Source organism: Zootoca vivipara, chromosome 10 (assembly GCF_963506605.1).
Source record: "Zootoca vivipara chromosome 10, rZooViv1.1, whole genome shotgun sequence".
NCBI classification, from domain to species: domain Eukaryota; kingdom Metazoa; phylum Chordata; class Lepidosauria; order Squamata; family Lacertidae; genus Zootoca; species Zootoca vivipara.
In genome coordinates this window covers 18,700,761-18,728,194 of record NC_083285.1, presented here as the reverse complement: position 1 = coordinate 18,728,194, position 27,434 = coordinate 18,700,761, and the positions used below count along the sequence as shown (strand labels likewise).

Below are 27,434 nucleotides of genomic sequence, written 5' to 3'. Positions count from 1 at the left end.
GGACCATTTTTTATTTTACTTTCTTTGACATATACATTTGGTCAGATACAGGGCATAATTTGGAAATGTCCTGGGAATTCCCAAAAGTGGGAGGGAGTGGAAAGGAGGGGTGAAGGAAAGTTGCAATGAGGTGCAAAGGTATTCTGGAGCAAGTATGGCTGATTATCACTCTTGGTCATCCACCTTTGGCATTATACTGGCCATGTCAGTTAGTATTCACGTTTCACCAAAACCGCTTGACCGATTGCATTCAAATTTTGACACAATGCCGCATGAAAATGTGAGAGCAAGCCCATACCATTTTCAAAGACAGATGTCACACCTGTGTGTGGTAAAAAACCCCAAAACGTGTTTCAAAACACCACTCACACGAAAATGCATTCTGGGAAAAGAACCAGGTTGCAAACCAGTGCCCTCTACCGGCAGCTAAACTGGTACTACACCTATAGAACCTTCCCTCTCAGCAGCACCTCAGCTCTTGTTTACATACTAGGCCAAAGCCTTTACAGACTAGGTCACTAGGCTGAATGGAAGTACTGACTTGCCTGGGTGGGGGTTGGGGGGAGGAGGGGACATGGTGGGACCAGTCACAGGGATGAGCCGGGGGTGGGGGGAACAGGGAGCGTGATACGTCATGGGTTGGGACAGGGTGGGGGGAATCACAGGGATTAGCCACAGCAACACGTGGCAGGGCCAGCTAGTTTTCATATATAAATAATGCCCAGGACAAAAAGTGCAGCAAGTTTTATGCACCAATGGGAGATTCAGCCTTCTCTTAAATAATGATGTGCTACATAGAAGCCTTTTTTGAAACACAATTTCTAAAACCTGTTTAGAATGTGTAGCATAGGATATGGTGTGGAAAAATTCCACCGGGTGTGTGTTTGAGCCCTTGGTTGAGCTCATGTAACGTAGCTCCAAGTTACCAGTATCTAGGAGTATGAACTTTTCAACCCCCCCCCTTTTATTGCTGCAGGATAAGTTAATATTGAACGCATATGTTCCCAGGACAAGAGAATATAAGAGGCATGAGAATCTGTGTCTACATTTCCTCTCATCCTAGGTGACGTAAAACAAAGAAAACATTCCAATTTACAGATACTCTTAATACTGCATGGATGAATAAACTGCTGTTAGGTACGGTAATTAAAATTTTAGCAGAAGTGTTTCACACAATAGCAACACAGCCCTGTATAGCATTATTGATTATGAGTTGTTAAGTGTTAGCACTCTACTGGCAAACAGTGATCAGGAGTGAGTATGCCAGGTAGATTTTCTGCAGATTTTGAGGAGGGGGTGAACACTTGTTTCTTTCTCATGCTTATTGTAGGGAGTAGGTTACCTAAACAGAAAGAGAATAGAAGAGGAAATACCTATCACAGTTGAGGTGAAGCAACTAATAACCACTATGCTAATGTATGCTACAGCCTTAGTTAATTCTGCTTTAGAACCTGTTTCTGCATTGACTCAGAATCTTTAGAATTCTTGGTGAAGTTCATTCAGTTGTCCAGAAGCTTTGTTCAAACAGGAGGCAGTTATATCCTTCAGGGGTTTTTGCATGAATCCCTTTTGTCCAGGTCATGTTCGCATTGCATTGAAGGTCCATCTGGCTAAGTTAGGAAACAGAAGGCAGGATATTGCATTAGTGATATTTTCTTGGGCTCTTCCTCGTCCCCTGACCTTTTTCTCCCATGCAAATTCCTTCATAGGAAGCCTATACACTATGGTTTTTATTTCCAGTCCATGTAGTTATATACAAGAGGAAGAAAAAAAAAGATGAGCTCTGATTCAGTTTCAGAATGTGTTACTGCTGGGCACTACCTATTGAGAGTGTGTCTCTCACACTCTTAAGTGTAACAGTTCACATGCTGCTGCTGCTCCTAAAACGTTATCATCAGGCTTCCTTAAATACATAGTGTTGCTTTGTAGATAATGTGGCAAAATAAAACCTCAGGACTCCCTGGTTCTGAATGGGGCAACTGTGCCCCTGAAGGACCAGGTGCGCAGCCTGGGAGTCATTTTGGACTCACAGCTGTCGATGGAGGCACAGATCAATTTTGTGTCCAGGGCAGCTGTCCATCAGCTCCATCTGGTACGCAGGCGGAGATCTTACCTGCCCGTGGACTTGTCTCACCAGTGGTGCATGCTCTGGTAATCTCCCGCTTGGACTACCGCAATGCACTACGTGGGGCTACCTTTGAAGGTGACTCGGAAACTACAACTAATCCAGAATGTGGCATCTAGATTGTGACGGAGTGGCCACTGAGACCATATAACACCGGTCTGAAAGACCTACATTGGAAATAATTTTTTCCCCAAAGGAAATTATATGAACCATCTTTGGGATGGTAAAGCTGCAAAGTTTACCTTCGCTGAGGCCCTAAAACAGCTTTCTTGAAGAGCAGTGACCATCTTTGCTGTGGGAGAAACAAAGGCACTGTGCACGAGTTGCAATATTTGCCCTTCCTATTTAAAGCAATAGGGAATGGGGAAAGCAAATAACAGAACAGAAATGGAAAGGACAAGCAATCTGTGATTTCCTTGAATTTTTGTATGCATTAAAATGAGCAGAACCAGAGGGATGTGTTTTACACTTTACATGGCAGCAAGTTGTGTTCGTCGGTGGGTGAACTCGAGACCACCAAGTAGCGTTAAGCCAGTGATCAATCTCCACACCTGAGTTTTAAATTTTAAGGTTTTTTAATGCATCCTTTCAATTCTTTTACAATTGGATGCCGGCCTTGGAGTGTGCTAAGAAGAGGTAACATGTAATGAACGTTAAGGCTATTTCTTGTGCAAGACTACTCTTGCTAGCACTTCCTCTCTGTCTTCACCAGCCTCTTCATAAGTTTATGCAACGGGTGGCTTCTGGTTCTGCGTGTGCAGAGAAAAATATATAGTCAAGGGGAGCTACTACATCTAAAGAACAGCTGGATTTTGTTTTTTCAAAAATGAGGTGCCAGTCGTGTGAATCTATCCCAGTATTCCTGGGTATAACCTGAAACCGGCTTATTGCCTATGTGAGCCTAGTCAAGGCAGGGCCAAACTATCCCTATCCCTTACTGACCCTGTTTTGCACACCAGATTTTTTTTTTGTATGGTTGGAATATCTGCCTGAACTCTGCTCATGCCTATTGCTTGTCTGGATGAAGGATCCAGAAGGATGTATGATGTGTTACGTAGAAACGATTCCTTGCTCTGCCCACTGGCAAGTGGCTCTCAGAAGCCTCCCCAGAACAGAATATGGCCTGAAAATAGTTCCCTACCCCAGGCTAATCTGGTATATACTGCTCTCATAACGGATGACAATGCAGACTTTTGGGCTTTAACACTGAACCAGGATCTCCACCCCACCCCGTTTTGCTTAACCCTCAGCTATAGAGAAGTGGGAAATCTGCAAACCCTCCTATTTTCCAGGGACAGTCCTGGATTTACCGAAGCTGTCCCAGTTTCTGATTTGATCCCAAAATATCTTGCTTTTCCTTAGGATGTCCCCATTTTCATCAGTGAAATGTGAAATGGTTATGCGACCCCCAAGCCAAGGAGAGAAGTACCTATACAACCTTTAGACCGGGCATCCCCAAACTTCGGCCCTCCAGATGTTTTGGACTACAATTCCCATCATCCCTGACCACTGGTCCTCTTAGCTAGGGATCATGGGAGTTGTAGGCCAAAACATCTGGAGGGCCCCAGTTTGGGGATGCCTGCTTTAGACGTTTTAGGGAAGGTTTATTAAATGTTTAATGCTTTATTATGTTTTTATCCTATGTTGGAAGCTGCTGAGAGTGGCTGGGGCAACCCAGTCAGATGTTTGGGGTATAAATAAAATACTCTACTAATACTACTGTACTACTAATTGCATACCCTCCAACACTTCTTCAATGAAATACAGGGACGTCCTAATGAAAAGTGGGAACAAATCAGAAATCGGGATGGCTTCTGTAAATCCAGATTTGAATAGGACACCCCTATTTTCATTGGAGAAATGTTGGAGGGTATGGAGTTATTTCAGCCTTCTGAAGGCAATCCTGTATAGGGAAGGTTGTTTTTTTAATGTTTAATTATGTTTTTACATATGTTGGAAGCTGCCCAGCGTGGCTGGGGCAACCCAGTTAAGTTGTGTGGGGTATAAATAGCAAAATGTACATTATGGAAAGGGACGTCCCTATTTTCATCGGAGAAATGTTAGGAGGAGGATGAATCTTGCTAACTATATTTGCTTGGTGCACTAAAGGAGAGTTAAAAATAAAACAAAACACCACCACGGCTTCCCCCTATTCCCCCCACCCCACCCCGAGACTTAGGGGTCAACCCACAGCCCACCTTTTCTTAGTCGCATGTTGTGATGCCTGCTGCGTGTTTGTTTACAACTTAATTGGCGGCTTCCCCGGCCAGGAGACGCCTGCATGGTAACGGTGCGCGAGGGGGCGGAGGAGGTGGAAGCAGGGCGGCGGCGGGGGACGGAGAGAGAGAGAGACACACACGTTACTTCTTCGGGAGACATGAATCATCCCAGAAATAACACCGCGCGGGGTCGTGGCAGCAGAGAGCAAGGCCGGCGCTGGAGCGGCTGGGCGCGTTTGCTCCGTCTCTCTCTCTCTCTCTTTCTCTCTCCCTCGCGCGCCCTGCCTGCGAAAAGATGGCTGAAGCTGGCGGCGGCGCCGGCTTTCTGGAGCAGCTCAAGTCGTGCGTCGTCTGGTCGTGGACGTATCTGTGGTCGCTGTGGTTCTTCCTCATGCTCTTCCTCGTCTACGTCCTGAGGGTGCCTCTGAAGATCAACGACAACTTGAGCACAGGTAGCCAGCGGCGACGCGCATTTTGCAAAAACAAAAAAGACACCCCCCCCCACCAAAAATAAACTTGCAACTTTGCGCAGGAGGGGGGAGGGGGGAAGCGCGACGGCTGCGGAGGGAGGAGAAGCAGCAGCTGCAGCTCCGGCTGGGCGGGAAAAGGCGAAGGGGGCAACGGGGAAAGAAGGCGTCGTGCTGCAAACTTTTCCTGCCACTCCCGTTGCTCTCTCCCCAGGCTGGAAAACAGTAACAGCTGCGACAACCTTTCCTCATATTTCTTCACATAGGCATGCTTGGGGTTTTTTGGGAGGAGGGGTATGGTTAAGGGTATGCCTGCTGCAGCCCCCCCTCCCCAAGTTTCCAAATCCACCCCCTTTTTTCCAGTCCCCCCCTTCTCGCAACCAGGCGCATTGAGGGCGGGTCGAAGACAAGGGACGTTTTTAGGGGAGTGTTAATTTGCATGCTCGCCATACCCGTCTTTCCTCCTCGCCGCAAATTGTTCAGCCCCGCTAATAAATGGTGGGTTGCTACAAATAAGGGGAAAGGAAGAAAGCCTTCCTGCTCCTCGTCAGGACTTGAGGTTGGGGGAACCTCACACGCAGAAGGCGGGAAGTAGTTTGGGCAAGGCATCTATCTCCGCCCTCTTTCTCAATGAAAGATGGATGCACGTTCTATAGAGGCACGTTCTATAGAGATCCTGAACTCTCCTCTTCAGAAGTACCTGCAAGCTGTAGTGCCTTGCAGTTGTCGATAGGGCCACAGATTCCCCCACCTCTGATAGCTCTATGTTGCTGGACCACAACTCTTGGCTGTGGGTTAAGCTGACAAATGAAAAGTGAAATGAAAATGAAATGTCTGGAGCTAATGGGAGCTGGAGTCCTGCAACATCTGAAGCACTTCAGGTTCCCCATCCCTGCTCTGTAGATTTTCTAGCCTAAAGGTCATAATTGTGAATTTAATCACTTTCCACCTCGCCTGCTGTTTCGCAGAGCTTTTGACAACTTGTTTGGGATTTGTTCTGAGTGATCTGGTCTCATTCACAAACTTCGAGTCTCTCCCTAACTCATCCCAACTTCAAATGTAATGTATGACTGTTAAATTGCCCCAGTGCATACTCACTGTTTGTGTTTTCCTTCTTCGGGAAATCTTTTCATATTTTTTTTTCTGCTTTCCTCTTTTTAGCCCATATTTGTTATTTTATTACTTATTTTCTAGGTTAATTTATATGCCGCTGTCAGAACAGTTACAAATCCATTATTGCAATTGGGCTTCTTCCCACATAGCCACTAAGTTTTCAGAAGAGCATTTGAAGAGAGATTTAGATTATTATTTTTTGAAATTCTAAATATATTGTATTTTTTCCATCTGCGTGTTTATTTTTAAAAGATGGATTTGGCAAAAACTCCTTTTGCAGAAGCAAAGTTTGTTCTTCTGTATGCTTGATAGTTCTAGTCTTAATAATGCTTTCCATCAATTTAACTAGGAAAGGCTATTAGAAATCAGTGTTAAGTTTCCCCCTTCATCTGCTAGCAAGTCGGGTACTACTTTGTGTCGCAGGGAGAAGCTAGAGAATCTACTTTGCCATTTCAGGTTGTTAACACAAGTGGCAATAAGAAATTAGCATGTTTGCATTTCCCAAATTCCAAAATATTTGCTTGATAATATGGGGGTGAAGGTAATTTGTAGGGGCGAATCAGTGGGTGAGAAGTAGGTTGCTAAACTGTAGCTTCGGGCAGAATTATGGCTCCCCACAAACCAAGAACCGAAGCTTCTAAGCTCCATTCTAATGTCCAGTGGAAAGAGAGGACAGAATGCACAAGTTTTGAGGCTGCTCATATTTGTTGTAATGGCAAAGAATGTTTGCTGTTGGTATAGCTACTGTTTATATACGTGGCTTCTTGCATACTCTACTGGCCTTGCTGCTTCCCCTTTTGGAGTGTTCACATTTCAAACTGATGTTGTTGGCCAACCATCAAAAGCCATGCAAGGTAGGAGAGAATTGTAAATGTTTTGGGGGGCACATTCAAACGGAATGGGCCTAGAGATTTGCAGAAAGGTTCAGCTTCTTTTGCCTGTTATAAATGAGTATTTTAATTGGAGGAGGGCACATTTGTGTTTGAAAAAACGACATGGGTGTATGCATTATGTAAAACTGCTGTGGGTGCTGATTTTGTATTATGCTTTATGATGTCTTGAGTATTTTTCATGAAATATAGGCAAAGAAATATGGATTTGTACTTGTAAGCTTTTGTATACAGAGATGGGAATGCTGAATGTAATGCTTTGTAGCTCAAGGAAAAATGCAACTAATCAATCCATAGTTCCTACAGAGATTCCCCTGTACTCAGCTATACAGCTGCAAATAAAGCGTTCTAACTGTGTTTTAATGCAATATACAATGTGACACTAGATGGGGATAGTGAGCCTTATGGAAAATTCGATGTATTTTTTAAAATGCTTTTTTTTTTAAAAAAAAAAAAGCATTTTCAGAATGTTTATATATGTGTGTAGATTCCACCGGGGGGGGGATTTGAGGAACTGGCTTAAAATGGGTGTATCTACTAGCTGGTCCGCCCACGCGTAGCTGTGGCTCATCCCGGTGATTGGCCCCACCCTGTCCCTACCCATGACCTTTTCCGCCCCCTCCTCCCCCACCCAGGAGAGCCCCCACCTCTACTCAGCCTAGTCTGCAAAGTCAAGCCGAGATGTTGTGGAGAGGGAAGCTTTCCTACCTGCAGTACCAGTGTAGCCGCCGCTAGAGGCTGCTGTTGTGCAACCTCTCCTGTACTCCCAGCAACCCCGGCTGTCTGAGTTTTGTGTTCGAAAACAGTGGGGTTTACCTGCTTTACCTGCCGTAGGTGTGACATCTGTCTACGCAAAGAGTATGCAAACCCTCGGATATTCTCATGTGACGTTGTGTCCAAATTTCAACGCAATTGGTCAACCGGTTGCCGAGAGAGGTCATAAAACACAAACATGGACCTTTTACATTTATATATATATATAGATTCTGAAATTTGTGAAGGGCTCACCAGGTAGGTCCTCCATTGTGTGTAGTGCAACAGTATTGGACGGTCTAGCCCGATTTATAATATTGGATGACTGTTTGGGCCTCCCCTCTTATCTATGCAAGCACTATAACACTAACCACTAGTGTTGGGCTTTGGTTTTCAACAACAGCTGTGATCAGGTTTTTTTAGCTACTTGATTGCAGGCCAATCAGGCCCAGTTCTCACCGAGATGATTTATGAAACAACGTTTCCGTCACGTAAATCCCTGATTGCACTATGAAGCTTTCATTCAGACACAGATGTGTCATGTAGTGAATATTATACTGTACCTTGGTTGCATCCATTTTATAAAGAGGATAGCTATATCCTTTTCAGCAATTAGTCATCATCAAATGGGATCATGGTGGGCCTGTCAGGAAGTTCTATTGCCAGTTTCCTCCACATACTTCCCTTAATTTCAGTTTTTATAATCAGAGGCCAATTTTTACCAGTCTGGAATCTGTATTGACCAGTTAAGCAATATCTATAGTAAAGGTAAAGGGACCCCTGACCATTAGGTCCAGTCGTGACTGACTCTGGGGTTGCGCGTTCATCTCACATTATTGGCCAAGGGAGCCGGCGTATAGCTTCCAGGTCATGTGGCCAGCATGACAAAGTCGCTTCTGGCAAACCAGAGCAGCACATGGAAACGCAGTTTACCCATAGCTGCCAAGTTATCCCTTTTTAAAAGGGATTTTCCATTATGCTGAATAGGCTTCCTCGCGAGAAAAGGGAAAACTTGGCAGCTATGAGTTTACCTTCCCGCTGTAGCGGTTCCTATTTATCTACTTGCATTTTTTTTTACGTGCTTTCGAACTGCTAGGTTGGCAGGAGCTGGGACCAAGCAACGGGAGCTCACCCCGTCACAGGGATTCGAACCGCCGACCTTCTGATCAGCAAGCCCTAGGCTCAGTGGTTTAACCCACAGCGCCACCTGGGTCCCTTATATCTATAGTATCCTGTAGAAATAGGCTTCAGATAGTGATGGTAAACGGAGGAGCCTTAAATTTATAACTTATCGTAAATTTCCGTAATGCAAATATGATAATAAAATAGAAATTACAAAATGTATGATGCAGAATAAGCTTTGGAATATTATAACTATTGCCAGCAGGGAAAGGAAAAACAGCATAGTCATTGTGTCAGGCAAGAAACTAAAATAAGCAGCTGATACGAATGTGTTCTTTCCCATGTATGTTCTTAGCCTTGGTAATGTGCTATGATGTACATATTTTTTTTATTTTAAAAAAATCTGCTTAAATTCATCTTGGCCTTTTAAAACCCTGCTATTTTTATCATGGCCTTCTATTCAGTCTCATGTCTTCTTTTGTTTACATGTAGTTAGAAATTAACAGAGGAATCCTAACTCTTAATCCGCACAGCTGGCGGGTTTTAAGATTCTGCAATGGTATCCCTCTGCTGAGTTGTGTGTGAATGTAGCTGTTCCACTGGCTATCATTGCGGTCAACAAAACTGCAGTGGAATACATGATGTTGCTGCTGCTGCTGGCATAAGAACCTGAAATGTGTTTGAGGGTTCAGGCGGAACAAACCTATTTATGGATCCAGTTGATCCAACGCCAGTCAATTTCCTTTAGCCCCCTGTGCTGTGCCAGCCTGGAGCTGTTCCACACAACCTCCCACACTTACCTGGGAATAAACCCCACTGAATTCTTTGAATTTAATAGGACATACTTAAGAGTAGACAGGTCTGGGTTTGTACTGTAAGAGAATGTGAAGTTACTGGCCACAGTTCAGTGCAGGACCCCCTAGAAATCAACAAACTGAAGCCCAATTGCGGCATTCCCTTCTTAAAGTCTATTAAAAATTTAAGGATGCAATTAGTCTTGCAACAGAAAGGTTGTGGGAAAAACCCCTGCCCCCCCTAAAGACAATAGCACTTCATTTCTCTCTTTTATGACTGAAAGTGAGATTGCATTCTGTGTTGTATAATAACAAAGCTGCTTTTATTCAACATTTGTTTAGTGCAGGGGTAGACAACCTAAGACAACCTAAGGCCCAGGGGCCGAATGCGGCCCAATCTCCTTCTCAATCCAGCTCACGGACGGTCTGGGAATCACTGTGTTTTTACATGATTAGAATGTGTCCTTTAATTTAAAATGCATCTCTGGGTTATTTGTGGGGCCTGCCTGGTGTTTTTACATGAGTAGAATGTGTGCTTTTATTTAAAAAGCATCTCTGGGTTATTTGTGAGGCATAGGAATTCGTTCATCCCCCCGCCCCCCCCAATAGTCTGGCCCACCACAAAGTCTGAGGGACAGTGGACTGGCCCACGGCTGAAAAAGGTTGCGGACCCCTGGTCTAGTGCTAATGCAGTAGGTGCTGACCAGGAAAAAAATGAAACAGACTGGGCACCTACATTAAGCAAGAAGGACCAGGGTGAATAGGAAATGGTTAGCCGGTAGGGGGGAAAATGGAGAAAATGTCAGATTGTGGTGGAAAACTTTGCTGTGGGAGTTTCTTCATGCATCTTTAGATTCATGTATGCAGCAGAATTGAGATTCCGACACCTGAGCTAGTGCAGAATAAAATGACGGTGAATAGCAGGTGCCTTGTAATAAAGTACCCATGAAAACAAACAAAACAAAACAAAAACAAGGAACTGGGGATATAAAAGTAGAGATACACGAATTAAAAAAAGAGGAGAGGACCAAGAATTCTGACTGCATATGTACATTTAAAGCACCTCCCAAATAAAAATAAAAATAATAAAATGCTGGGAATTGTAGTGTACCCCTTACAGAGCTTCAGTTTCCTGCACCCTTAGCAAACAACATCTCCCAGGATTATTGGGGTGCGTGTGATGTGCTTGAAATGTGTTGTCATACCTCTTTAATCCCTAGATCCAGCAAATGTTAAAAAATATAATCTAGGCTTAGTTTCCTGATGAGGTAGTTGTCTGGGGCGATGAAGGAAAGGTGATGGGCTATTAAAAAAACAAATGGGTGGGACCCCTCCTCTAGCTTTTAGATAGTTAGAAGGGCAAAAGCCAGAGTTTTAGAGTTGGCAGTAATGTGACCTAGAAGACAAGCAGCAAGCTGGAATGCCAGAAAGGCAGAGCATGATGTCTGGTGTCTGTTTGAATCCAAGGCCGTTGTTGTTTTTGGAGAAACAACACCCTTTTGGGGTGGTAATGCGGTGTACCCCTCTGTCATAGGCTCAGGTTGTATATATGTGAAAATAAACCATATATCGTATAGACACCACGGTATCTGCTGTGCCCCATTCCCCAAAGGAAACATGAACCCTGGGTGGAACCTATGGAATCTCACACTGCACAGAGATTGGAGCGGTGTACAACATTGCTTTTAGTGTGTGCTGTGTATTGCAGAGCAACATGGAGTGAATGCAGGCAGTGAAGGAGTGTGGGGGGGGGTGTTTGGAATTGAAGATGGGTGCCAGTGTTTTCAGCGAGGGTCAAAACGGGGGGGGGGGGGACAGGAAGAAATACTGACATTTGCTGCCTAGAGTATTTCTCAGATACCGTTGCCAAGCTGGAAAGTTTGGAAGCAGCAGAAGCCTTATTATCTTGGCCTATTTTTCTAACCAGTTAAGCAGAAGTGGCAAGCTACACATATTATGTATATGAGTTGTTTGGCCTTTCCCTCTCACGCTCGGTTCCTAAATTACAAACACAAGGACCTATTTTGGGCTGCAATCCATCCCCGCCTCCAGTCAGCCATACACTGGTCAGTAACAAGCAATAGGGCTATGGATTCAGCGGTAGCCACTTGCTTCCATTGACCCCCACTGCTGCTTGCCAAGAGTTTAGATGGCTCTGTTGGTAAGTCACTTTAAAATTAAGTGTAAAAAAAAGTGTTATTTCTTAATTCAGAAATATCCTATTCACATTTGCAGAATTCTGTGGGGATTTTTTGCTAGGTTTGGAAGCCTAGCTTTTATCCCATGATGTTCCTGTGCCCCTGTGAAGTGGTCATGAAGTGGCAAATACAGGAGAAGTGTTGTTTTTTTCTGAGCAGGGGCACCGATACAGAGGAGGAGGAGGAGGAGGAGGAGGAGGAGGAGGAAGAAGAAGAAGAAGAAGAAGAAGAAGAAGAAGAAGAAGAAGAAGAAGAAGAAGAGTTTGGATTTGATATCCCGCTTTATCACTACCTGAAGGAGTCTCAAAGCCGCTAACAATCTCCTTTCTCCTCCTTCCCCACAACAGATACCCTGTGAGGTGGGTGGGGCTGAGAGACTTCAGAGAAGTGTGACTAGCCCAAGGTCACCCAGCAGCTGCATGTGGAGGAGCGGAGACGCGAACCCGGTTCCCCAGATTACGAGTCTACCGCTCTTAACCACTACACCACACTGGCTCTCACACTGGTGCAAGGGACCTTGGGTACGCCTCTGCCAAGCCGTCCCCCTACAACAATTAGTATAGAGACAGTTGCAGCTCCTGAAAAACGGAATTTTGGTTTTGTTGTCCCAGATAATAGCTGGTTCTTGCCCTCCATGAATTTGTGTTTTTTCTCCCTTTAGAGCAATCTAAACCAATGGCTGTCATTACCTTTTGTGGCAATGTGTTCCATAAGCTAATCATGAACTGTGAACAGCTGGCAGTAAGAATGAATAGTTGAACTGGGGCGAATGGAGCTGACATCAGTCTTAGCCTGAAATACAGAAGGTAGTTAGATAGCTCCTAGATATCCCCGCCCCCCCAATAAATACTTCCATGTATCACCCCCACCCCTTTGTCTGGTCCAGAAATAGGAAACCTGATGAAGTGTTTGGATCTTGAGGACAGGGAGAATTTATATTATTTTAATTTATAGGCTGTCTCTTCGAGCAAATCTATCTTACAAGGCTGCTTACTTAAAACAACCATGAAGTACAGTGTCACATAAAAACAACTGGCAGCCTAAAACAATTCACAGGCCAGTAACACATCATTATAATTAACTGAAACAACTTGAGCAGTTTCAGACTAACACCACATAATTCCTTTACAGTGACATAACCTGAACTAAGTGGAGTTTTAAGGACTGTTTAAAAGTCTGTACCTGTGGGGTCCATATGCATCCTATATAATAATGTCCATGTTGTCCCTGCGTCCAGATGTCCCGTGTGTCCCTGGGTCACTGCGCATGTGCCCCAGGAATACAGGGATTGGACAGCAGAGACTGCGCGCGCGCACTCTCCCCCCACTCTGCCTCCTCCAACCGCCGCTCCCGCCGGGGTGGAGGCCGGCGAAGGCCTCCTCACAACCCTCCCTGGCCGTGAGGAGCGGCGGTTGGAGGAGGCGGGGGGGGGGGGAGAGTGCGCGCGTCCTTCCTGTCGGCGGCTGGGGGAGAGGAAGGAAGGAGGAGAAAGCGCCGCTTTCTCCTCCTCCGTTCCTGTCCCCCTGCCGACGACAGCAAGGACGGGTCCCAGGGTTCGGAGAAGCGCTGCGCAAGCGCTTCTCCGAACCCTGGGATGTCTGCTTCCTGTCGGCGGCTGCGGGAGAGGAACGGAGAAGGAGAAAGCAGCGCTTTCTCCTCCTCCGTTCCTGTCCCCCTGCCGCCGACAGCAAGGACGGGTCCCAGGGTTCGGAGAAGCGCTGCGCAAGCGCTTCTCTGAACCCTGGGATGTCTGCTTCCTGTCGGCGGCTGCGGGAGAGGAACGGAGAAGGAGAAAGCAGCGCTTTCTCCTCCTCCGTTCCTGTCCCCCTGCCGCCGACAGCAAGGACGGGTCCCAGGGTTCGGAGAAGCGCTGCGCAAGCGCTTCTCCGAACCCTGGGATGTCTGCTTCCTGTCGGCGGCTGCGGGAGAGGAACGGAGAAGGAGAAAGCAGCGCTTTCTCCTCCTCCGTTCCTGTCCCCCTGCCGCCGACAGCAAGGACGGGTCCCAGGGTTCGGAGAAGCGCTGCGCAAGCGCTTCTCCGAACCCTGGGATGTCTGCTTCCTGTCGGCGGCTGCGGGAGAGGAACGGAGAAGGAGAAAGCAGCGCTTTCTCCTCCTCCGTTCCTGTCCCCCTGCCGCCGACAGCAAGGACGGGTCCCAGGGTTCGGAGAAGCGCTGCGCAAGCGCTTCTCTGAACCCTGGGATGTCTGCTTCCTGTCGGCGGCTGCGGGAGAGGAACGGAGAAGGAGAAAGCAGCGCTTTCTCCTCCTCCGTTCCTGTCCCCCTGCCGCCGACAGCAAGGACGGGTCCCAGGGTTCGGAGAAGCGCTGCGCAAGCGCTTCTCCGAACCCTGGGATGTCTGCTTCCTGTCGGCGGCTGCGGGAGAGGAACGGAGAAGGAGAAAGCAGCGCTTTCTCCTCCTCCGTTCCTGTCCCCCTGCCGCCGACAGCAAGGACGGGTCCCAGGGTTCGGAGAAGCGCTGCGCAAGCGCTTCTCCGAACCCTGGGATGTCTGCTTCCTGTCGGCGGCTGCGGGAGAGGAACGGAGAAGGAGAAAGCAGCGCTTTCTCCTCCTCCGTTCCTGCCCCCCTGCCGCCGACAGCAAGGACGGGTCCCAGGGTTCGGAGAAGCGCTGCGCAAGCGCTTCTCCGAACCCTGGGATGTCTGCTTCCTGTCGGCGGCTGCGGGAGAGGAACGGAGAAGGAGAAAGCAGCGCTTTCTCCTCCTCCGTTCCTGTCCCCCTGCCGCCGACAGCAAGGACGGGTCCCAGGGTTCGGAGAAGCGCTGCGCAAGCGCTTCTCCGAACCCTGGGATGTCTGCTTCCTGTCGGCGGCTGCGGGAGAGGAACGGAGAAGGAGAAAGCAGCGCTTTCTCCTCCTCCGTTCCTGTCCCCCTGCCGCCGACAGCAAGGACGGGTCCCAGGGTTCGGAGAAGCGCTGCGCAAGCGCTTCTCCGAACCCTGGGATATCTGCTTCCTGTCGGCGGCTGCGGGAGAGGAACGGAGAAGGAGAAAGCAGCGCTTTCTCCTCCTCCGTTCCTGTCCCCCTGCCGCCGACAGCAAGGACAGGTCCCAGGGTTCGGAGAAGCGCTGCGCAAGCGCTTCTCCGAACCCCAGGATTCTAGCGCCCGTTATTGAACGGGCTGAAAACCACTAGTATCACAATAATACTCTCTGGCGATTGTGCATGGGATTGTTGACTTAGTGTATTTAAGTATACACTATACACTAGCAGTTCGAAAGCACGTCAAAATGCAAGTAGATAAATAGGAACCGCTACAGCGGGAAGGTAAACGGCGTTTCCATGTGCTGCTCTGGTTTGCCAGAAGCGGCTTTGTCATGCTGGCCACATGACCTGGAAGCTATACGCCGGCTCCCTCGGCCAATAATGCGAGATGAGCGCGCAACCCCAGAGTCGGTCACGACTGGACCTAATGGTCAGGGGTCCCTTTACCTTTATACAACAGGACAATAAGGAAAAATCTGATGGTTTACAAGTCATCGTAATCAATACATTCATGTTCACAAGCTTTCCAGAAATGAGCTTAGCTGCAAACCAGCCTCTAATGTTCTCTTGCTGTCTTTTGTAGCGCAGTTTATTTATTTGGCAAACATTTAAGGCGGTATAAAACAGCCAGTTTCAATCTCCAGCATCTTCATTTAGGGCTAGCAAAATCTGAAATCCTGGATAGCGATTGCAAGTCAGTGTATATGAATGACCCTGTGCTAGATGGACAGTTGGTAGAGCTTGATGCAAGGCAGCTTCCTATGTTACTACCTTTTTCAATTATGTGATTATTTTCTTCACATATTTTTTTTGGGCAATAAAAGGTTCTGAATGCATTCTGCTTCCCATAAATAAAGCACAATCTCTGTTATGTTTCATGCTGAAGGCCAAAAAGATGTTTATAAATAACACATCGGTCAAAGCTAAGGCCTTTCAGGTTGGCTTGATTGCAGAAGCTTTCAAGGTGAAATCAAGCTCTGCTGCATTTGTATCATAATATTACTGTGATAATCCTAAAAATGAGAGATTTACAGCATATCTGTAAATCTTGTGTGCAGGGCCTGAGATTGCCTCTCTTAGTTGCTCTTTGGATGTGAATGTGTAACAATAAAAGCAGCAGCAGACTTGATTTAAATCTTCTTTTTTTAACAGAAAAACTCATTCTTGCTGGTAGAATCTTAATATTTACAACCAGATGAAGGTTTCATTTTTGGAATAATAAATTTTCAGAGTAGTTTTTACAGTTATATCAAAAATTACTGATTTGGTTATACTATTAGAAATACATTGACAGATAATTATGAAATTATTGTGAAGTTTAATAAGTTAACTGTTTATATTTGGACAACTTTTCTGCTGTACTTTATTGGAAGGAGAAAAACAGTCATTTCCTTAATAACAATTTAAACAATTTATTTAACTGAAACAATAACATTATAGCATATGTATCCATGTTTGTTAACTGATGTGGTTAAACAGTTTTTAAAAACAACAACTTTAGACTGAGTTTTAGCACACATGAAAAACTTAAAACAAATCCTTATTTCCTGATGAATAGCCTTAGGACTATAATGTAACTTAAAGAGAAAACTATCTTTAGAAAGATTTTCCCTCCAAAAGCATTTTATTTTAAAAATCCAATTTAAAAAAATCTGATTTAAATAAAAAAATCTGATTTTAAAAATAAATAAATAGGATTTTATCCACCCTGGTCAGGTTATTATTTTGTAACTGAAATACTGTTTTCTGCTTCTGTGTTGGTGTATGTGCAAACCTGGCCTTTTAAAACTAATAAGCAAAATACTGAAAGTGTTTGAAGGTAGGGGATTCACAACCTGTTAAATGCATTCCATATAATTTAGAAATTTTAAAATCTTGCAAATGCTTTTGCCATCTTTAAAGTTAGTCTGTGCTAAGTTTTGCACTCCTTGTGTTGCTCTCAATATACAGTCACCGTTTACTGACTGAAAATTTAAACTCATCAGTGGTGCTTGAATTTAGAGGAGTAGCATGGGAATTTGATTTATGAACAGCTATAAGCCCATTGTTCTTAAACACATGCACATATGTTTGGATTACATTTTAGGAGGTCCAATTTTATTATTAAATTATAAGAGGGTATGGATAAGAAATGTCATAGTAATGAGAGAGGAACGGCTAAGCCTTATACCAAACACTAGAGGTCAGCCTTCAAACACTATAAATGCTATTAAATTCAACTTCACTGACCTCTGGAGCTGAGAAAAGGTAATTGACAGTGAAGGATTATGGGAGATGTAGTACAAAAATTGGTAGGGCATTTGTGTTTGAAGTAGAAAGTGGGGGGAAATCAATGGAAGCAGACATTTTTCTTTTAATTATCATAGTAGCTTAAATGGGGATCCCAGACAACTGCTTATCAGGCATTGACCAGCCTATTGCCTGCTTCATTTTAAGACTGCAATAGTCTCATGTACCCTTGGGCTGTGCCATTCCATCTTGTCATAATCCTACAGAATACAGATATTGATGGTATAACTAAGCACTATAGTGACATTTCTCAATAAGGGAATGTCCAGACAGAAAATGTGGCAGGGGCAGGGAGGAGGAAATCTGATATTCTAACTGTCCACCAGGCCTGGACAGAGCTTATCCAAGGGCCCGGGATGGGAGTCTGGTTAAAACAAAAAAGCAGCTGGTCCCTGGCAGGACCCCCTGGTCAGTTTAGCCCTCTGAGACCTGGGATAAGTGTAAGGCCTTGGTCCAGTATACCTGAAGGAGCATCTCCACCCCCATTGTCCTGCCCAGACACTGAGGTCCAGTGCCGAGGGCCTTCTGGAGGTTCCCTCCCTGCAAGAAGCCAAGTTACAGGGAACCAGGCAGAGGGCCTTCTCGGTAGTGGCACCCGCCCTGTGGAACACCCTCCCACTTGATGTCAAAGGGAAAAAACAACTACCAGACTTTCAGGAGACATCTGAAGGCAGCCCGTTACTCCATTAGCACAAACCACTTGGTATTTGTTTTGCTTTTCATTCTTTGGATGAGTAAGAGTTTCAGTTTTGCCGTGACAGCTTACACGACAAAGGTTTGTAATACTTGCTTGTGGATTTGTAGGGTATTGGTAGCAATGTAAATGGGACACTAAAGAACAGAGGTCCAGAGAACACATCCTAATAGGTGGATGGCTTAAAAATAATAATACAATTTATGGAGCAGTTCTAGTTTATTTGGAAGACATAGTCTCTGATGTGGAAGCATTTACAGCCCAAACATACAAAGACTGGCTGGACTGATTAATTAGTAAACAAAAGGCACTTTGCAGACTGTTCCTATTCTGTTACTTGTTCCCAGGAATGATTCTGTCTGGCACTGAGAGCTGCTTGGGAGGCTCAGCCTCAGAAGCTCTATAATCCATCAGTAATTAGTTCCCTGTGGGGAACCTGTAGTCTTCCAGATGACCATCAGCCAGGGATGATGGGAGTTGTAACCCAACAACAGCCAGAGATCCAAAGAAGGCTATGAGAAAAGGTGGACACTGAAGGCTGGAGATAATAGAAGTACTTTATCGTGGGTGGCGATGCACTGAACAGCAATCTTTCAGTAGCCTATAGCAGGCCTATGTTTTGCATTATACTATATTCTGGTTCCTAATAATTCCAATGACCTAGGCATCTTAATTTTGTAGCTGTGAGAGAAGACACAATGTGATCGGCCATAGGTGTAACAGCATCCATGTCCTATGTTAAATTCAGCAACTGAGAAAACATGAAGTAAGATTAATTTTTATTGGGCTGCCCATGAAAATTATTATCATTGGGTTGTTTCCAACTAATGTTCTCTGTTCGCACAACAGAAATTCCCTCCTTTGCTCTCCACGTGCCTCCTAAATCTGGGCTGGGGTTCCCCCAAAGCTCCAGAGCAGATATGGGGAGGGTGCAGTACAAAAACCAGCTGAATGCAAGTGTTAAAACAATACAAAATGAATGTCTAAGGCAGAGAGAGAACTTTTTATCCCACTGGATGAAATTTGTGACTTGGACAAAACAATAAAAAAAATCTTCCAGTAGCACCTTAGAGACCAACTAAGTTTGACCAACTATTAGAGTTAGAGACCAACTAAGTTTGACCAACTATGACAAACTTAGTTGGTCTCTAAGGTGCTACTGGAAGGATTTTTTATTTTGTTTTGACTATTTCAGACCAACACGGCTACCTACCTGTAACTTTGTGACTTGGAGTTAGAAAAACAGAATCAGCAATTAATTGCCTATTTTATGTTATTTTTAATGATATTGATTGATTTTATAAGAAAAGAAAATTGCCTATTTTAAGTGAGCCGAGAGTACTTGCGCTTTTCACTTACTAACTTAGCCTAGTAATTTATATATGTTTCTACAGCCTATTAATAACCATCATAACGACTTACATCGCTGTCAGTACAGTAGTGGCTACATTACTGCAAGAATAATATTGTTATTAAACTTCACCATCTTTTTAGGTGTCATTTCTTTATGGCTGAAATGATCAACATTCAAAATCAGTTTTGATTGTACGGGGGAGGAAAGCCAAAGCAAAGGCGAAAATATGTTTTGTTCTATTCATCTCAATAGTTTCTGTGTCACTCTTCCTGTAGAAGAATTGATGAATGGCGGAAAGGATGACTAAGCAAGCCCATTGGTTTTGGAAATGGATCATGCTGCATTCCCAGCCATTAAGTTTAAAAATGTATGTGCAGTGAAAAGTGCAAAGGCATGTTTACTTTTCAGACTGAAGGGGAGAAAGCTGCCACTTTAAACAGTTCTGAAAAGAGTTCTTAGGCAAATAAAGGGAAAGGCTCAGAGATGTGAAGATCCATCGACTTGTTGTGCTTGAGTCCTTTGCAAAATACAGTGGTACCTCGGTTTAAGTACACAATTGGTTCCAGAAGTCTGTACTTAACCTGAAGCGTACTTAACCTGAAACGAACTTTTCCATTGAAAGTAATGGAAAGTGGATTAATCCATTCCAGATGGTTCCGCGGAGTACTTAAACTGAAAGTACTCAAACCGAAGCATACTTAAACCGAGGTATGACTGTATCCCAATGGCAATGGCACATGTTAACTTACGGTAACTCTATCAGTATGTTGCAAAATTAATGAGAAGTTGTTGGGTTTTTTGTTTTTGTTTTTGCATGAATTAAACCAGTTTTACAATCTTGGGGAGGAGAGGGGGGGAATTCCTGTTGCACAAGCGTAAATTCTTGCACTGAGGGGAGAATGCAAGGCATTCAGCCAACATACCGTAACTGGTGCAGGATTGCTGTAATACAGGGGTCAGGAACCTTTTTCAGCCGTGGGGCGGTCCACCGTCCCTCAGACCATGTGGTGGGTCAGACTATTTTTTTGGGGGGGGGGGAGGGAATAAACGGATTCCTATGCCCCACAAATAACCCAGAGATGCATTTTAAATAAAAGGACACATTCTACATCTTGTAACAACACACTGATTCCCGGACCGTTGGCCGGCCGGATTGAGAAGGCAGGGGCATCCGACCCCTGGGCCTTAGTTTGCCTACCCCTGCTGTAATATGTTCTTACTCTTTGTGCCCGCAAGCATTCTTAATGCTGCTTTCTGTGCCCGTTCAAGTTTCCAGGTTGGCTTCAAAGGCAGCATCCTGGCACAGAGCACGTAAGAAAATCAGATTCCATGAAGGTCCTGATGACTTGCTCCTAAGAATTAAACTATATAAGGGAAATGAAAGGTGTTTAACCAACTTATACTGCTGTTAAGCTTACCCACAAGTTTTTTTTTAGGTCTGGTATTTTTCACAGCTTTGACAAGATTTACTGTTGGGTATGGGAAGCTAACTCTGCCATGTCAGGGTTACAGTGGTACCTCGGGTTAAGTACTTAATTGGTTCTGGGGTGCCATTTGAACCCCAAAAAGTACTTAATCTGAGTGGTGATAGCGCGCATGCACAAAGCGCCGATAGAGCGCTTGTGTGCATGCGCGAAACACACAGGTTGCTTTTGTGCATGCGCGCGCGCTGCGGAACCTGGAAGTAAACACTTCCGGGTCCGCGGAGTACTTAAACTGAAAGTACTCAAACTGAAGCATACTTAAACCAAGGTATGACTGTACTGTGCTAAGGGATGGATATTCACCTTTGGGTTTCTATGAGACAAAGAGCCCAGAGATAAGGATCAATATATGTTGCAAAACCTGTTTAGAATACACACATGGCGGTGCTATTTTTGCTGAAGCTTCTTGGTGCTGTGGAAGCTCTGTGAGCGAACAGTACTGAATCTTCTTCAAATTGACAGCTGCCATGGACTGCCCAGGTAAAGACAACCATTTATAATATACAGATTAACAGTTTGCTGGACATATTATTAAAGTGCATATCCAAAACTTAATTTCAGAACAGAAGTGGAATTGATAACAATCAATAATCAGCCATTCCCTTCCCATGCCTTCTGCTTTCTGCTGATTTGAAAAGTGTATGTTTCATATGTTGTAGTAGTTAAGTCCTAGCTAATCTGTTGACCTTTTGCTATTTGGGAAACTTCTGTGAGGAATTTGAGCTTCAATGAACATTACCCATGAAGAACGCAAGTTGTGCATGCCACGTAGCTCCCCTGCAGAGGATCAGTTTGGAGAGACAGTGAATGATATTTCTTTCATTTACACACAGACTAATACAAGTGCATTGTAAAGAAATATTGCAGTGCAACATTGCAAGGTTGGTCTGGAGGCATTTTTGTCCGCCATTTAGAATGTTATCGTGACTATGAGGAATGTATTCAGAAATCCAGTTTGGGTTAGGGGATCTTATGCTGCTGAGATATGTTGGAAAATTTTGTGGCGTGGCAGTGAAAGAGATGGCAGACTTTAATGGGAGCTGCTAAGTTCAATTAAAACATTTCTAGAAACTTTCAGTGGATGCTGGACTGGTGATACAATCATATACACGTCTACACAAAAGTAAGCACCATTTAGTTTAATGGGACTTATTCCCAGTTATTCCAGACTTATTCCGGGACGCAGGTGGCGCTGTGGTTTAAACAACTATGCTGCTTGGACTTGCTGACCGGAAGGTTGGCGGTTCGAGGCCAGGCGACGGGGTGAACTCCCGTTGTCCGGTCTCAGCTCCTGCCAACCTAGCAGTTTGAAAGCACGCAGTGCAAGTAGATAAATAGGTACCGCTCCGGTGGGAAGGTAAATGGTGTTTTCGTGCGTTGCTCTGGCTTTGCCAGAAGCGGCTTAGTCATGCTGGCCACATGACCTGGAAAAACTGTCTGCAGAAGTGAACAAACGCTGGCTCCCTTGGCCTGTAAAGCGAGATGAGCGCCGCAACCCCAGTTGTTCGTGACTGGGCTTTAACTGTCAGGGGTCCCTTTACCTTTTACCCCCCAGTTAAGTATAGACTCAAGACTAAATCTGGCCTAAACATAGACCTAGAAGAAAGGCAGAGAAAAGTGTTTGAAAGTTTTGGGTTTCTGAATGCAGAGGGAGGAACTTAGATAAGAAGTTTCTGGGAGACCTTTTCCTGCACTAACATTTGATTGACTCATCTGAAGCAGCTGGTCTGAAGCATTTGTCTGTTGGAAAGAATGTGACAAGATCAAAAAGACCAACTGCCCACTTTTCAAATCTTAACTTTCATTTCTCCTTTATCTTGAAGGGAGATCCCTCACTCCTTCCTTTTAGCCCCTCCTGAAAAGCACTATTCGTTCACACTACAATTCTGCAGATGGGTGAGATGAAAGGAATATATTTTGAAGTCCTAAATGGCAGGGTTTCATTAACAAACTTCATAACACTTACCTGTACTTAAATTCCTGTCCTCTGGGAGACCTGCCTCCCAAATGATACTGTTACGAACTGTAGAAATATGCTGACTGTAGTTACCACATCGAATAAAGGCACAAAATATTTAGCAAATTGAATGCTGACTGGTATGCCTTTAAAATATGCCCAGTCAAGTTAATATGATGTACATCAGTCTGAAAGGTTGCACATGCAGTGGAACGTAGCTTATTTACAAAGTGGTTAAAGTTCCTAGATTGTTGGATGGATGGGTGAGAGCCATGCGACTGAACTGGAGCAACCAGCTTAAAGCTCCTCACATGCTGAGATTACCACAGGTAGATGTAGACAGGGTAGTGGTGGTGAACAATAGATTACCTATTTCCTTCCAAGGTAAGAGGAAGTAACATAACTAAGACCAGCAGGACAGCTTACTCTATGGCATTAACCTCTTCATGCATTAATTAGATGTAAGGAGGTTGGTTATATGAGATTGATGAACCTGCAACATATAGAAGCTCAGCCTGCACACTCACTACATGCTCAACAAGGATGGAAGGAATTAACGTACAGTGGTTTAATTAAGAACTTAATCCGTTCTGGAAGTCCGTTCTTAAACCGAGGCGCACTTTCCCTAATGACGCCTCCTGCTGCCGGTGCCCTTCCACCGTTCGGATTCCGTTCTTAGACCAAGGTAAAGTTCTCAAACCAAGACACTATTTCTGGTTTTGCGGAGTTTGTAAACCAAACCGTTCTTAAACTGGACTGTTCTTAAACCAAGGTACCACTGTACTGCTGACCATTCAGGCTGAAGCTGGAGTCACAGTTCTGTTGCTCTCGTCCCTACTCCTGCAGCAAATCCAAAGGATCATCTTGCTGGATTCTAGATCTCCATTGCGTTCCTTCCCATTTCCAGTTCACCTGGCTTCTTAAAGCACTACTGCTGCTGTTCCTCTGAGGCAGGAGTACTTAAAAGTACTTAAAAGTAAAAAAATGAAAGAGGCATGAAAGACGGTGCTTGTCTTAATTACCATAGCATTTCCCTTTGCTCAGTTTGTCTTACAAAATTGCTGTTTTGTGGAAAGTAGAAACAGTAAGCTTAAAAAAACAACTACTACACATGTACTATATTTCTGCATCAGGTACATATGCCTAAGCACTATATTTTAAAATGATTATTTGTAGCAAAGGCTACAGCATCTCCATAGCAAGTACAAATACTACTTATGTGTCTATTTTTTATTTTAAAAAAAGCTTGGTAAAGTTAGCTGTGCCCAACTTTGGGGGGGGGGAGCATCAGACAATATCCTTTGCACATTTTCCTATTATGAGAACCTTCCAATATGTTATATTATTCCTGGTCAAACATGCCCTGTTTTGTTAGCGGTTTTTTTTTTATGTAGCCCTTATCAGCTATTAGGGACCCAGGTGGTGTTGTGGTTAAACCACTGAGCCTAGGGCTTGCTGATCAGAAGGTCAGTGGTTCGAATCCCTGTGATGGGGTGAGCTCCCGTTGCTTGGTCCCAGCTCCTGCCAACCTAGCAGTTCGAAAGCACGTCAAAATGCAAGTAGATAAATAGGAACCGCTACAGCAGGAAGGTAAACGGCGTTTCCATGTGCTGCTCTGGTTTGCCAGAAGCGGCTTTGTCATGCTGGCCACATGACCTGGAAGCTATACGCTGGCTCCCTCGGCCAATAATGCGAGATGAGTGCGCAACCCCAGAGTCGGTCACGACTGGACCTAATGGTCAGGGGTCCCTTTGCCTTTACCTATCAGCTATTAGGCCTGGGACTGTTCTAACTGGAACTAAATCCTTGTACCACAGCTCGCAAGACTCTTGTTTTGCATCTGTCAAACCGTCTTTTTCTTCCTACACATAGTCAAAGGCTGCAAAAATATTCATCATGCTAATGTTCAAAATGGCAGTGCTCTGCTTCAAGATGATGGCACTGAATACCCTGTGTGGTTCAAGAGTTAGTCATCCATTCCATTTTGCACTAAATGAAGACACTGAAAAAGTTTTCATTGACTCAGTGTGCCAGCATGCTAATATATCCAGATCCAGTTTAATATGCGTATTTTGATTTTTTTATTGTTACATACAAGCCCCCTTGAGATCCAAGTGTGGGTTATTTTTTTATTTCCATTATGAGTAAAACCACGAGTGCGTGTTTTGCCGCACCTTGATTGAATATTTTGCAGGGCCAACAGACAAAATTGGCTTGGCTTGGGGTCATATTCACAGCCAGTTCACAGTACTTGGTCAGTGGTGCACAAGCACACAGGGATATTCTCCCTCTCCCTCTTGTCAATTTATCAGAAAGGGTTTGGGAGTGAATCATAGACGCTGGGTTGCTCTTTGCTCATTAAACAGCCATCTGCTCTAGGGCATAAATTGAACATATGATAGCATATTGGGAGTAGATTATTATTATTATTATTATTGTTAAGTGGCTATTGCATGGTAAGAAAGGACTTGCTGCAGCTGGGGAAATGTATTTACCATTCATTCCAAGGACAATGTTGCTTGCTCCCCATCCTCTAGCACTGAGAAGGTTTCTTCTGTTTTAATCAGCAGGGAGGGGAAATATGTGTGGTTCTTTGTCTTCTGCGTTTTTTTTGTGTGACAAAAGAATTCCCATTTGAATTGCGGTGCTCTATTCAGGCTCCCTCTGAGCCTGTGGTTAACAGCAGTCAGTCTTTGCAGTGTTCTGACGTCATCCAGTGTATGCATAAGCTATGCTATTGTCTTACTGAGAGCAGGGGCTGTGGATTGCAGTATCTGGTGTCTGCTACCTATTTCTGCCTCACTGCATCAGCAGAAGAGACATTGGCCTTCCCTTTGCTGGATTTTTAAAATAAGTACTCCTGTTCCTTTGCTTTTTTTTTTAATTACAAAAAAATTGCTTCTGCGAAGAAGGACCAGTTTTGCTTTAAGAGCTGCAGAGAAAGGCAATCTGCAGAGTGGAGCCTGGGGAGGAAGAGAGGAAAATCTGGAGGCTGGCTAGCTGTGGGGACTGCGCTGTCTGGCTTCATGACCACTGCTGTGTAGAAGCCTCATCCCTTCTCTGACACATTCCCCGCAGCTCTCTTTTCTTTTCCCTTTTAAACCCCTCTTTTGAGATTTGAGCATCTGGAGCCAGCCATGTTTGGCACAGAGTCGTCATGTAAGTAGACGCGTTCTCTCACTTGCATTTCTGTTGGTGGGCAGGTCTGGCTGGCAGGATTTGTTCCATGCCCGGTAACTTCATTCTGCCGTGTCGAAGGGTTCAGAATAAAATAGTAATAATAAAAATAAAATATGTGGTTCCAGCTTGCTTGGTAAAGATGCTTTGGGGTGGGGTGGTGGGGGGAAGGTTTCGATCGTCTCTCCTTCTGTGTGTCTTTGACTCTGGCAGCCAGACATCCAAGTGCTGTCAGTGATTCCGAATCCAGGCCGCTTAAAAGATACAAAAGAAAATGTGGTTTTGCTTGAATATGTTCTTTGTGTGTGAGCAAGACTGAGAGAGCAGTGTGTGCATGTACACACACACGCACACGCACACACACACCCCCAATATCTTGCTATTGCAGTTGCAGTAATTAAATAGTTACCCATGTGATAATGAGGGTGTTTGAAGGATTGTTGCAGGATTATGTGCTGGGGAGCTAGAACCTATTTAACAATGGAGTGCCAGATTGCTGCTATATAATAAAACGCAATTTTGTTTAAAGCTTCTAAAGTTTGGTTTGCTGGTGTGATGGACTGCAGCGTTGGGGATACAGTGAAAGCAATCACCACCACCGTCATCATCCTATATAATGTCAGTGGCTGGTTGCATATTGAAACTTACAAGCTGGGTCTGGTGCAAAGGTGCATAGCAGCTTTGTTTTCCATTTTAAAAAGCCATTGAGAAGCTACCGAAGTGAGAGAGGATTGTGTATTGGACCTTAGTCCTGATAATATTAGCGATGATAGTGACACCACTGGGAATCAGTATTGCCCAGTAGGCTTATAAACAAAAAGGGAAATAAATAAGATGTTGAGCTGACTTACAAGGGTATGGTATAACATGCACCAAAATAATTTGTGATCTGATTTTTTTGTAACGGTGGGAAGGAATTTATTTGCCACAGTGGTTATCTAGGTTCCTGATTACAGAGGTCCCAGTTCTTTTAGAATGGTAATAGTGTGGGACAACAGCCCTTAAAGGACTTGGATGTTTCCAAGGGTTAACTGGTTCTTTTAATTCAGCTTCCCACTCATCATAACACAATGCCTGTTCAAGGTCAAGGGAGAATAAAATGCATCACCATCTGTGCATTGATTTAGCTTTCTTCCCTTTCCCAAGAAATGTTGCATTACTGGCCTTGTCTCTTAACTTTGGGTTGTTGTTTTTTTGTTGCATATACATACTGTATCCCAGTAGCTGGTACTGAAAGTAGAATGCTGAACACTTTTTAGCCTAGTGAAATGGCACTTGGAATTACCTGGGGGATGCAACTTGCAAAGCGTCTACATGATCAAAAAGAAAAAGGAATAGCTGCTATTGCTTCAACACTTTTACCCAAGGGTGTACGGGGTAATAGCTAACGGCAAAAAAGCCATCTATATAAATAGTCCTGAAAAAAAAGAACTTCCTTATTGTCTGCCGAACAGTACTATTTCATACAGTCGCCAATGTGGTAACTAACTGGCTGCCCTTCTGATAACAGCTGGGCAAGCTTTTGTTTCCATGACATCCTGATTAATGCAATTTCTGGTTTTTAAAAGGGTGCGTGGAATGGGGGGAAAAACGCTGCTTATTTTATGATTTTAAAATCCTAAAATAAATGGTTATAAAGTTGAGAATTAAGGAGAATAACCTCAGCCAGGGCTTTGTGCAGCCCCACCCCTGTTCCAAGACAGGTTAAGTGCTTTTGCAAGCTTGATGGCTAGCAGTGGTGCAGCCAATCAGAGGAAGTGTTACGAGGTGTGCTTTTTTTCTTCCCATTTTCCTC

At 44.5% G+C, this 27,434-nt stretch overlaps 1 protein-coding gene across 3 annotated transcripts in view; it reads left to right on the top strand.

Moving 5' to 3' along the window:
- The first annotated feature begins 4,426 nt into the window (after positions 1-4,426).
- ST7 (suppression of tumorigenicity 7) overlaps positions 4,427-27,434 on the top strand; it is a 100,333-nt gene continuing 77,325 nt past the window's right edge. For 2 of the 3 annotated variants that reach the window (XM_035126667.2, XM_035126666.2), the window contains exon 1: positions 4,427-4,796. In XM_035126667.2, the coding sequence (XP_034982558.1) occupies positions 4,640-4,796 (157 nt within the window). In that variant the 5' untranslated portion in view covers positions 4,427-4,639. Of the gene's footprint in view, positions 4,797-14,840; positions 25,622-27,434 lie in introns of those variants that run through there. The other variant, XM_035126668.2, reaches the window with a different exon arrangement.